This window comes from Scedosporium apiospermum (assembly GCF_000732125.1).
Source record: "Scedosporium apiospermum strain IHEM 14462 chromosome Unknown SEQ_SAPIO_0154, whole genome shotgun sequence".
Lineage (NCBI taxonomy): Eukaryota > Fungi > Ascomycota > Sordariomycetes > Microascales > Microascaceae > Scedosporium > Scedosporium apiospermum.
In genome coordinates this window covers 278,445-291,270 of record NW_015971855.1, presented here as the reverse complement: position 1 = coordinate 291,270, position 12,826 = coordinate 278,445, and the positions used below count along the sequence as shown (strand labels likewise).

Sequence of the window (12,826 nt, the reverse complement as noted above, 5' to 3'; positions counted from 1 at the left end):
CGAGCCCAACAAAAGTAATCCCGGGTAGGACGAGTAATTGGCCTTGGGGTGGTCAATGGCAGAAGGCTCTGACGTCAATCCAAGAACGGGATGAGAACAGCTTCGATTCGAATTCGAGATGATTTGTTTTAATATTGTCCGCGCGGAAACGGGGATAAATGAAAAGAAACCGAAGAGAAAGTGGTGTGGAGGTAGCCAGATGCTATTAAAGTGACTGGCTGGGTACTTGCGAGGGTTGCGAGGGCACTCGGTAGATTAAACGATGCGACTTCAGAGAGGGTACCGCAAGGTACGGTACTCGGAAAAGCTTAGTGGTTCGTTCCCCTGGATCAAAAGTGTCGCGGTCGCGATGTCCCTGTCTTCGGAGACAACTCAAAATGTCGAGTACGAGGTAGTTTGAGATGGCCCAAAACCTCTTGCGAGAGAACAGGAGAAAAAAAATATGTGGCCGTTTGCGTTTTCTAGAAATGCGATGCACACAATTGATCGATTGCTCGCTGGCGATGTACCTCGTACGTTCTCGCCGAGATGGGAGAAGCTGCCTGGCTCTGGAGTTCGTGGTCGACTGTACCCTTGCGTAATTGTGGCGTTGGCGATCGACGACCAGAACTGGTCTGGTCAGGACAGAACGGGCAAAGTCAATTCTTGTACCTGGTTTCTGAAAGGCTGGTGTCGAGGCACGGCGGAGATTTGCTGGTAATAATTGTAGTAATATAAAAAATTGAAGCTCCAACGTTGTAGTATTGAATGTTTCACACAACGCAGCACAACAGTCGTACTTCGTAGGTGTGTCCACAGGACAGGGCAGGAACAAAGATGCACCGCGTAGTATAGAAGCACGGGGGCATGGGGTGTCTCGATGTCTTAAAGCCTTAAGCTGTCGTGTGGTTTAGGCCTTGGATGTTGAGGGGGATTGGAGAAAACACAAAAGGGAACCGAGAGAGGAAGGTGGAGAAGTACTCCGTACCAGAAGAGGTATTACCAGCCTCCAGATCAAGTCTGGGCAAGGCGGTACATGTGTACAGAATATCTTCGGACACTACCAGAAGTAGTACACGACGAAGCTACAAAGTACGAAGTACATAACTTTGGACATCGATTACTTCCGTCGTGCATGCAGGTAGCGCGGACTCCTTTGACAGACACCAGCCAAACCTGCAGGCGGGCTGATTTAGCGTACCGTAACCTTTGGCAACTGATGGCGAAACATCAATTCATCGTGAGGGCAGGTACGCAGCATTAGTTGTAAGTACGAAGTACCCCAGTATTATTTGAATTTTTTCCTCCCTCCCCTTCCCACTTCGTCTGCCTCAGCACTTGGTCCATGGGTTGGACCGATAGGTACTTCGAACCTCCTACCTGTGGAGAGGCAGTCAACATCAATCACTCGTCTATCAAACTACCTCTCTTCTTCTTCCCCCTCGACTGTCTTCTACGAAGCACTGATATCATCGATCAAACTCTTCAATGGGGTTGGCGTGGACTTGACCTCTTCCGCAGTGTCCGCACAGGAAAAAAATTTAGTGCTCCTCTATGTATACTACATGCCAACCTCCCTTACGGGTCTTCCCCAACGATCCAAGGCGATTCAATGGACGACTGTTCAGGTAATCCTGCGTAAGTTGCTTGACTAAAGCTGCAATAGGACCACTGATGGGACGAGCCCTAAGCCAGTCGTTGGTGGTCGCGGTTCAAGCCAGTCCACTCAGGAGGCGAATAATGGCTCCTGCTATAGCCCACCCGAAATCCCCCTATTCCCCTATCTTGGATTTGAGCTTTTACCCCTTACTTCGTGCGCCCCTCGCCGGAAAACTAAGATTCGTGTTTGCACGTTCTGAAGTAGCACCAAAAAAGGTAGGAATTATAAAAGTGTTTCGTAAGCCCGTCCGCCCATCGGAAGCCGGGTCGACGTTTATTGATCCGTCCATTTTTTTCCCCTCTCCGAAGGATCGGAGGAGTTTCCTTGGAGCTAGTCACGAGCAGCGAGGAATGGCTTGTCTGCCATACCCTCAGACTGCCCATTCCAGATGCGGGATGATCTGTGCAGGACAAGCCCGGCTGGACAGACGGTGGGCGCCACATGGATGCAATGGTCGGCCGTTTATGGGAACTGCCGGTGTTCTCGAAAGCTCCAACGCGAGCTTTGGTCCGTTGCGTTGAGTCCGGCCGGTTCATCCCTCAAAAATCCCACCCTGGGCGCATGGAGAATCTCTGGCGGCGTACTGCGGGATGAGTCCAGATATTATGCGACCGAACCAAGGTCTAAGATCTCAAGGCATGACTGTTCGTCTGCAAACCCTTGTTTCTGACTCCGCAGACGACTGCATTGTGCTTCATAACGTCGTTGTGTACCATTTCATATGGAGACCTGCACTCATTCAGTTACCTCAGACATTACTTCGTACTTCGCACGTAGTATGGACCTGTGCTCCCCATGTCTTGCCGCTCCTCAGTCCTCTTTTAGATTCAATACATACATGAGAGACCCTTGTCTAGGAAGCTGTACTGTGTCGTACCGCTCCAGTAGCTTGGTAGAAGGTCACAGTCGCCGAGGAAAAAACCCAAGCCCCACGGATGTCAACTTTCCAGCCCGACCACAGCTAAAGATGTCTTAGAATAGGACGGCGATGGCATATGAACCGGCGATGAAAATGCCCTAAACAAAGAAATCTGGGTTCAGTCCGACGGGCAAAATACAGGGCGAACCTAGAGCCTGACTTATCAGATTACCATGCAGTCGGCTTGTTGCCCGGCAGTCACTGGGTTCCAGTATCAAATAACGGGTGGTACTGAGAGGGATTGGCGAGGAAAAAAAAAATACGCAGGTCTCCGTTTAGTTTAAGTGAACCAGATAGAGGTAACATAGAAGCGGTTCATAAAGAAGGGTATGAATATTCTTAGTATGCTTCACATCCGAATAACAGGTGCGCATACGCACATCCGCTGAGCTTCCCGAAAACGAAGCGCGAGTACATATTGCTCTCAGCCCCAATCTTCCCCCACTCACCGAGCCGCGTCGTTCTCGCCGGTTGACGAGAGAAGCAGAAACTGTATCATGAAATCCTCCATCCGCACCTTTCAGCAACGCGGCCGGGAACATGAAGGCGCTTTCTGCAGTATCCAGCCCTTCCCAAACTCAAGATCCCAGAGTCGAGCCATCTACGTATCATTTCTGCGGCTCGGCATACTTCTTGGTCCACTCCTTTGCCGTTTGAATAGCAGCTTGCTCGTCCTCCTTCCAACTCTTGGCTACGTCAGCGGCTAGTGGGTCATCGGGATTAGGCGCACCGAGGAGCGCTTGGATCGAAAGAAGGATCGTGCGAATCTGGAGGGCCGGAGACCAGTTATCTGCAACAGGAACCATTATGTTAGCGCGAGGATGATTCAAGGAAAAGTTCCGAATCCATCAAAGGGCGCGCAGTACTTTTCAGGACATCCAAGCAGATCCTTCCCAGCTTATCAACGTTGGGGTGGAAGATTTTTGTGAGGAACCGAATCTTGGGTGGGGTCATAGGATAGTCGTCGGGAAGGAACAGCTCGAGCTTGAAAACACCTCCTGCTTGGCCGTTAGGACTTCGTCATAAGTCACCCTAAGTATTCAGCGCATCACCGACCTTCGTAGGGCGACTGTGCAGGACCGTGGATCTCGACGTCGAAATATCGAAGGTTGTCCTCATGAGGGACCGCACTGATTCCTGGAACGCTATACCGATATGACCACTAGTTAGTTCTGGGAAGGGGGTTTAGCGGAGTTGGAAGGTCCCAAGGACGTACGGCTCCTTTTGGAGACGCTCAGTCTCCTTGATAATCCTCTTCGGCAGCGCCATGTTGCCTCGGCCCTGGGATCGTGGAACTAAACTATCTGACAACTCTAAAACAACGACAGTGCTCCCGGATTAGATTCCAGTACTTTCGACTTAGGAGTCGACGAACACTCGGGGACTTGGGGCGAAATGAGGGTTGAGGCTGGGCTAAGACGAGGCTGAAGGATGGCGTCGCGGGGTAGCAATGAGACACGAGGGACAAGGGAATGGCAAGGAAGAAGGCGGGGGTCTGGCTGATGTTCGGAATCCGCCTGGAGTTTCGGAAGGGAGGGAAAGGATGCCGGCGCAAGAAACTAGGCTAGATCAAATGATGACTGATTTGATGTAAAGTATTAACTGGTCGAAGACTAGAGAGAGCTCACAAACTTCAGGGTGGGTGGGTAGAAACCAACTGCAATCAATGATGCAAGAATGGAGGGGTTAATTCACTTTGTCTGACCAGAACCCCAAACCGCTTTCACAGAAGGCAAGTGGAACGACAGACCAAGAAATTGACCGGGGTGTTTGGTGAATTCCAAGGTCAAGACCAGCTGCTTCAAGGCGGGCCAACATCAATGGAGCTGCAATTTAGTGAGCGACTGACCTATACACCCACTAAAGACTTGAGACTGGAGGGGAATTCAGGCTGCTGCTTTGGGGTGTTCAGCCTGGCACTATAAGTACATCAAACTTTGGGTTGACAGATTGATGACGATTATTGAAAAGTACTCATTAACTAAATTTATATGGCGTGATACTTTCCCACTAACATTAATCTTGACACTCGGCTTTCATTCAATCAAGATCCAAGCTCAGCTGCGTCGCACGACAACTTGGATGACAATGGCACACTCAACTTCTAGCTCGTCTCATCTCATCTCATCAACAGTCGCTTAACCTCATCCCCAGGCCCACTTCGGTTACACCTAATCCAAGAGTTGCGCCAAACGTCCTTGGACTACATCGAGTCGAACCTCGCGTGACTCGACAACGGCTGAATTTGCGCCATCTCTTTCTCGAGACTACGCCAAGGAGTAAGAGTGGCTGGAGATGAGGCCGACTCATCCAAGCTTCGCGAACGATGCCGCTCCTCTCCTCGGACCTAGGCGACGTGTCGAAAAAGAGGAAACCCATCAAGTCGGCTTATGAAAGTGCCACTTTTGACCATGACATGACCATTCATGTCGATGGCAAGGTTGGTTCCGCAACGATTTCACCTTGCGGACGGGATGTCGCTCTTGCGTCGTAAGTGGCTCTCCATCTTAACACAGCCCAACCCCAAAGCTAATGAGTCCGTTCATCATTCGGCTAGCCCTGATGGCCTTGCTATCATTGACCTAGACGACCCGTATAATCCTCCCCGTCGCTTGAGAAGCCATGGCCTTCCTTGGCTCGTTGTAGATGTGCAATGGTCTCCTTTTTCTGCCCGCGACTACTGGGTCGTATCAACAGCGAATCATCGCGCCCTCGTCTGGAATCTCAATCTCAGGGATGACTCGCCCTCAGGCGCTATTGAGCACTCTCTCAGAGGACACAACCGAGCCATCACAGATGTCAACTTCTCCGCACATCATCCAGACTTCCTCGCTACTTGCTCAGTCGACGGCTACGTGCACTGCTGGGATCTACGGCGACCTAGACAACCAGTCGTTACCTTCTGTGACTGGTTTTCGGGTGCAACGCAAGTTAAGTATAATCGCCAGGACCCTCATATCCTGGCATCGTCACATGATAGATGGCTTCACATCTGGGATGAGCGACGGCCTAGCGAGCCGCTGCGGTCTATCTACGCCCATAACTCCAAGATTTACGGCATTGATTGGAACCGAGTCCAGCGAAATGCTGTCGTTACGTGTTCGCTAGACAAGAGTATCAAGTACTGGGATTATAGTCGACACGACGACGTTCCGGAGCGGGTAATCAGGACGGACTTTCCGATATGGAGAGCACGGCACACGCCATTCGGCAACGGCCTCCTTGCTATGCCGCAGACCGAGCCCGGGGACCTATATCTCTATCACAACAAACGGCCCGCGGAAGCCCCTCTCGACGGCAGAGCTGAGCCCGCCGCCGTATTCCCCGGCCATGGCAACCACAAGGTTAAGGAATTCCTATGGAGAAGCCGTGGAGGAGTCAGTGATGAGGGCCGCGATGAGCGCGAATTCCAGCTCGTGTCCTGGGGAGCTGACAACCAGCTTCGACTCCAAAGCATCGACGCTAGTACATTCAGATCTGTCGGCTACGTCAAGGGTGCCCCGGTTCAAGAAAAACTCAACATCACTCGTAAAGGCGCTGCGTACAAGACTTTTCGGTCAGTTGGGGGAGAAGGCCACCGCGACCGGAGGGACGCGACGATGAGTGACTTGAAGCCCTCTACCACGACCAGCAAAAATTACCAGAGCGCTCTTACTATGGGTATGAGGACGATGCCCATCAACCGACATAGGATAGGTGCCTCGTGGAGGGGAACGTCAATGACGGCCAAATCATCCAATACGAGGGACCTCAAAGGCAGCCTTGCACAAATTGGCTGGATGAAGGGTGTCACTATGACCAAACGGAAGCCTTCCGGTGAGGATTCCCAAGGGAACCAACAGGGTGCTAAAGACCCGTCCTCCCTATTTGGCCATGGCTATCTTAATGATGAGTGGGGAGAACCTGAGACAATCCAGGAAGAGGTGCTTCGCATAAGCCAGCAATTACCGAAAGTGAAATGGGAGTCGATTAACATGGAGACTTTAACACTCGAGGCATCCCTGAACGGACCCTGGGGTGTGGGCGGAGCGTCCATCTTCTTCAAAGTTAAAGTTGATATCCCATCCAATTACCCAAAATCCAGGGCGCCGAAGTTTACTATCGAGAAGACGTCGCTTATGCCCCCCGCAACTCACAAACGGGTCGAAAGCGATATATCTAAACTCGTGCAAAGATTTCTGGAGAAGAAGCCAAATTGCCTGGATGTGGCATTTTCTTACCTGCTTGGAGATATTGACCTCGAATCCAGCACGTCATTCTTCAAGAATGTGAAAGATCTGGAAGACGGCCTGGACGGGCTTGCGGATGAAAGTTCCAGCGAGGATGAAGACAATGACATTCCCGCAGGCGGCTCGGCTTCCATGTCCCAAGAGTTGACATCTAGCGTCGTAGCCGAGAATTCACTTGCTCCGACAACGCGAATGCCCATGCCGCCACCTCCTCGTGTGTGCGGTGCTCGCTTCTCCCATGATGGGCGTCTTGTATGTTTCTTCCCTACCAAAGAGGAGAAGATGAAACTTCTCTTCGCGCCACTGGACCCCGCAGCCGCTGTCGCCAGGGATAGACCCAAGGACGAACCTGTGTTTCCCGGGTTTGGCAGACTTATCCAGGAATCTCCACTCCGGCACCGCTATGCACAAGAGGATACGTCAGCCACAGAGGACCAATCCGAATCGGATGACTTGGCAAGCTCGTCGACTTCTTCGAGCGACTCTGAGTCTACCTCGATGCACAAGTCCGGTCTCTGGTATCACCCCGGCCGTTCTCTACGCAAAACCTGGAGTGAAAGCCGATCCATTCGTTCTAGCGGCGGAGGAACTGGCGTCGGGACAGGAACCGGAACCGGGGCTAGCAGAAAGCGTCTGAGCCGGCCCAAAAGTATTATTTCCGTCCATGACCTCCGTGGTGACCTACCTTCCAAGAAGGAGTTTGCACAGGAGTACCTTATTTTCGGAGACGGTGCCAAGGTGTGCAGCCATAATGCCAAGGTAGCTGAAAAGTACGGCCGCCATGACTTGGTTGATATCTGGAAATACGCAGCTCTCCTGTTGAGGAAAGGAATTCCGCTTGACCTCATACATCAGGAAACTAGTCACGAGTCTGTTCTCGTTATCGCACGCGACGTTATGACGAGGCTTCACGAGATGGAGGATGAAGACTCGGAGTATTCAACATCGCCTGACAGCGGGAGCGGGTTGGTCGGCCGAGTGAAATGGGGCTCTCACCCTCTCGCCCTGGCTTTCGTCAAGGACTTGTTTGCCTATTTTGAGCAACAGGCCGACGTTCAGATGCTAGCTATGCTGTCGTGCATTTTTAGCGAGGCGTCCACTCAAGATTCGGTGGCCTACATTGATTCTCATATTACCCAACCCGAAACGCCTCTCCCATTAAAGGCGCCGTCATTTTCGCTAGATTATTTCCCTGCAGATGCAGGCTCCTTCCATGTTCTGCCACACGGGCCACACGGTCATGGGCACGGTCATGGTCGCAGCCAGACCAGCTCGGCCATTCACACACCGAAAACCATACACACTCCGGTCCGCTATTCCGGCTCCCAAATATCAGACGACGGACTTTGGGCCGGCGATCCCGGGTCCAACTCTTACTCATGTGGAGAAACGCCGCCAACGAAAGGCGCGCGGGACTACTTGGGGGACGTAGATCAAACGCAGAGCCTCTCGTCGTCGCCCAACACTCGGCCGTTCAAGAGAATGAATTCAGCCCTGGCGTCGAGCATCGCCGCCAACTTTTCTCGTCCATTCGCGAACTCGACGTCTTCGTCGCCACCAAGTCAAGTACGGAAACGGCCTAGCCCGGCGGAAGCGATCCTGGGCAACCTCGCGCCTGCCGGCATCGGAGGAATTACTTGGGGCGGCTCAACGCTCCTGGGAGATTCAGGCGGAACGGCGAGGACGTCCATGTCCGATGATGACTTTAGGGAGGAGCTGCTTCCCTTGGTTCCCATCCAAGTCGCCATAGCGGTAGAGGATCAGGCCATGTTCGACGACGATGGATGGCTCGTTGTGCCGTTGCTGGACCCCACGGAAAGTGCGATGCACGCGTGCTACCGCTATGCGTACGCCGAGATGCTGCACATGTGGGAGCTGCCTCTGGCACGGCTGGAGGTCATGAAGTTTAACTTTTTGAAGGGGGGCAATGCCACCCTTCACAACAGCAGCAGCAGCAACTTGGATGGCGGTAGCCACGCGTCCTTTATTACCGCTGTTGAGGTCACCGCCGCATCGCCCAGTACGCACGTTCACCCGCCGTCGCCTATAATGCTAGGTAAGAAGGAGCAGCTCCATGCCCTCATAGCTTCGGGCCGCGGACTAGACGTTACCGGCGTATGCCGGATCCACGAAACTCAATTGGAGCCTCTCGAATACACGTCGTCCACAGAGCCGCACGTCGGCGGCGCTGTGGGCACGTGCGATCGATGCCGCCGCCAGCAGAAGCAGCTGCGTTGCGTCTACTGCCTCGAGCCCGTGGACGCGCTCTACCCTCCTTGCCTCTCGTGCGGGTGCGCTAGCCACGAGACGTGTCTGGCGGAGTGGCACGCCGCGGGCGAAGTTATGTGTCCAGCAGGCGACGAGTGCAACTGCGTCGAGGAGGCGTCGCATGGGCAGGTGGAAACGTGGGCGGCCATGATGGGGGCTATCGGGAGGCACAAGAAGCGGAGGAGCTCGGCGCTCACCGCGATTGGCACCATGGTCCCGCCTCCCGGCGACGCCGAGCACAGCGACGGGGAGGATGGTAGACCGAGCGGTGGCGGGAGTAGCTCCGGGTGGGAGAATGTGGGTTCGGCGGCGGGGATACCGTCGCGGCCGCATGGTAGCGTGACGTCGCCGGCTAAGATTAGCCTGGGGAATAGGCTGAAGAAGTCCGCGGGCGATTGGGGCCGCGGGTCACATTTGCGGAAGAATGGAAGTGGGCAAGGCCGAGGCGGCAATGGGGGCAGTGGGGGCGGAGGGGGCGGAAGCAATCCGAAGAGGAAAGGGGCATGATCCGGAGTGTGTAGGAGAGATTGGTAATATCATTGCGTATCTACGGGGCATGGAGCTGGGGAAAGGTGAATTTGGACTTTGAGGATAGATCATGACGGGGTCAAGATGTTCAGTTGTAAGCTCTTGTATTAGCTGCGAAGCAGACAGACAGTGTAATCCATATTCGTGTATAAGTTCGACGCTGCCTTTTCCGCATTTCTCCATCGAGAGAAGTTTGGCCGAGCAGAGCCTAGACGGAAGGACCAACGAATCGCCCTCCCGTCCGCGGCTCAGGAAAGGAGTCATATGCTCTCTTCCCGTGCTTGTTCAAGGGAGAGCAAGGGTTAGTGGCCCCGAATCCAAAGCAAGGTGAATAACTAAGTGGTCGGGAGGATCGTGCCAGCCGAGCTGCAGTTTGCGTCGCGTATCCGTTCGGAACGAACTGCCTCGACCTTCTTTTTTTTTTTTTGCCTTTCGTTTTCGTTTCCCTCTCTTCTTTTCTCTCCCGTCCACTCGCCGCCCCCATTACTTCGTACTCTCGGGGGCATCAAGCGTGGGGAAGTGAAGCTGCTCGTCTCATTTTGGTAAACGGAAAATAGGTTAGCTTGTATGGGGCCAACTAACGAGCCCTGCTTCCAACAGCCCACAAGAAGGGAACAAGGGCTGATGGTCTAGTGGTAGTAAGTTCTCATCCGCCTCTCGTCTGTTCGACGCAGCAAGAAAGCGAATTTCGTTTCTAACGTTCTCATCAATAGTGATTCTCGCTTAGGGTAACACCCAATGCATCGGTTGCGAGAGGTCCCGGGTTCAATCCCCGGTTGGCCCCCATCCTCTTTTTTGGAGATTTTTTTCTCTCTTTCTTTTGTCGCCCTATTTAAACGGGGAATCCCTTAAATTCCTTTCTTTGGTAGCAGTTTGTTTCATTTTGTGATATTGTTCTCGTGAGCTTGAGGTCGGGCGTGTCTGTAAATGCGTCTTGTATTTTCGTTTGCAAGAAAGGAAACCTCAACGATGATGGAGAGGATTGATATTGAAAAGGTGGCAAAAAAAAGATGAACCGCAGAAACATGAGACTGGGATCCCCCGTTCAACACGAAAGGGGAAGCCGTTAACCGAAGAGATAGAGGAGAATGGAGAGAAGAACAGAAAACCACAAGCACGCAACACACTCCGCCTACCCAGACAACAGCCACTTCAGCCCATCGACCATCTCCAACTCAGCCTCCAACGCCCTCTCCAGCTCCGGCACCAGCAACCAAAACGTATGCGGCCACCCCTCAACCACCCTCACCTTGACCTCGACCCCCGCCTCCTCGAGCGCAATGGCATAGCAGACCCCGTCGGAATACAGCGTATCATTCGTGCACACCTGTATCCACGTCCTCGGCAGTCCCTTCAGCACCTCCTCATCAGCCTCGAGCGGCATCCTCGCGAGCCCATCCCTCGGAACGGCCCTCTTCATGAAACCCCCCAACGACGTCACGAAGGCCTGCGTGGCGCTCTTGTGGTACTGCCGCAGCCGCTCGGGAACGTACTCCACGCCGCTGAACACGTCGCTCGTGACGGGGGACCGCAGGAGCACGCCGTCAACGGATCCCCTAGGCGCCATCTGCGACACGTGAGCGGCGAGCTGGCCCCCGCTGGAGGATCCGATGACGACTAGTTTTGGTTTGTTCCCGACGAGTTGCCGGACGGTTGAGAAGCCGTCGTAGGCGTCCGAGACGCACACGCTGGCGAAGTACTCGGGCATGAGCCTGTAGCCGACGGAGTAGACTGCGTGGTTCTCCCCTGCGAGTACTAGTCTTCGGCAGGAGGGTTCCTCGCTGTCGACTTCGCCTACCCATAGGCCTCCGCCGTGGAAGTACACGATGACCACGTCGGGGTCGCTTCCACTGTCCTGCTCGCGCGTGTAAGCTAGGATGGGGATCGTGGCTCCGTCCTTGGTAGAGGTTGCTGTGAGTTGCCTCTTGACGATGCCCTTGGAGAGGTTGTGGTCGCGGGCTCCCGGTGCCATCATGCGCGCGTGTAGGTCGCGGCATTCTTGGGCGTAGGCGAGTTGTCTTTCTATTGCCGTCGGGGCCTCGTAGCTCTTCTTCTTCTTCGGGGCCGCCGGCGTGAGGTGTTCCCTCTCGTATTCTACCCAGGCTGGGTCAAGGGGCGGGGGCCCCTCGATGACGAGAGCCTTTAGAGTATCTGAAGGCATGATGTGGGCTAAGTTCTGCGGCAGGTTCAGTCGGCGATGTTGGAGGGGGATGTGAGAAGAAGGAGGTGAAGAAGATGAAGAACAAGATGAAGGCGAAGGTGTAAAAGATGTAAGAGAAGGAGAAAGGATGGTGGCAATGATCCCTTCTTTATACCGTCTGATGTGTTACCGAGGTCGTGTCTCGGGAAGATCAAACCAGAATCCAGAGATCTAGTCTGCGTCGACGGGAAGGGAGTCCGGGGTAGTGAGGATGTATATATAGATACTGATATCAGACACACCAAGTAAGGTTAGAGATACAGGATACCACTAGATTGAAAAGGACGTTTCCCCAATCATCCGAACCTTGTAGATCGCCAGGATGAGCCGTTTAGGACCAATTTTTCTTTCTTCCCTTTCTTCCCTTTCTTTTCTTTTCTTCCTTTTTTCCCCCCCTCTCTTCTTTCGGTGACCCTCTTCAGCTTGGGCGAACCACTTTCCTGTCCCGCCTCCTCCGCACTCGCACTCGCACTTACACTCACTTTCTCTGTCTCTCTCCTTTTTCAACTCTGTTGCCTCATTACCGCGCGTATCTGAGGAACACAAGAGTCTGGAGGGAGGGGGGCAAAAAAAGAACAAGAAACAAACAAAGTACGAAGCAAAAACCTTTGATCGTGGTTGCGATTTGTTCACCGCCAAAACGCTAATATGGGGAACCCTGGACGGGAAAGAGTGGGTAACGATGGCAAACAGTTCTGTGTTTGGTGAACACTGAACAACGTCGTACGAAGTTTGGCTCGTACAAAGGGCAGGAGAAAAAAAATAAAATAAAATAAAATAAAATAAAAAATGGAGAAAAAGAGACCCCTTTGGTTCCCAAGACCCCGGGGACCTAGAGCTATCTTCCCCCACCCTGTTTCTGTTCTCCATTTATTTATTTATTTATTTTTATTTTATTTTATTTCTATCTCTTTGTCGGTCAGCTTCTTCGAGCTCGTTTCGTGCTGGTTTGTTTGAGAAACGGTGAGCGGCCGGCCGAATTAGATGAGACTAAACTAGGCTAGCCTCAGCTTTGATTGACCACCATGAGCCGGACCTCAGCA

General features: G+C 53.1%; 2 protein-coding genes and 1 pseudogene across 2 annotated transcripts; 1 reads left to right on the top strand and 2 right to left on the bottom strand.

Annotated features, from left to right (window-relative positions):
- Positions 1-3,166: 3,166 nt before the first annotated feature.
- SAPIO_CDS9888 (Ubiquitin--protein ligase) lies at positions 3,167-3,827 on the bottom strand (the record flags this gene model as incomplete). Its single annotated transcript, XM_016791177.1, has 4 exons — positions 3,167-3,348; positions 3,425-3,556; positions 3,615-3,703; positions 3,775-3,827. 4 exons carry the CDS (start codon positions 3,825-3,827, stop codon positions 3,167-3,169), a joined length of 456 nt encoding a protein of 151 aa, XP_016639021.1.
- A 1,057-nt stretch (positions 3,828-4,884) lies between these two features.
- SAPIO_CDS9887 (WD repeat-containing protein) lies at positions 4,885-9,562 on the top strand (the record flags this gene model as incomplete). Its single annotated transcript, XM_016791176.1, has 2 exons — positions 4,885-5,048; positions 5,116-9,562. 2 exons carry the CDS (start codon positions 4,885-4,887, stop codon positions 9,560-9,562), a joined length of 4,611 nt encoding a protein of 1,536 aa, XP_016639020.1.
- A 1,153-nt stretch (positions 9,563-10,715) lies between these two features.
- SAPIO_CDS9886 lies at positions 10,716-11,744 on the bottom strand (annotated as a pseudogene; the record flags this gene model as incomplete).
- Between the last annotated feature and the right edge of the window lie 1,082 nt (positions 11,745-12,826).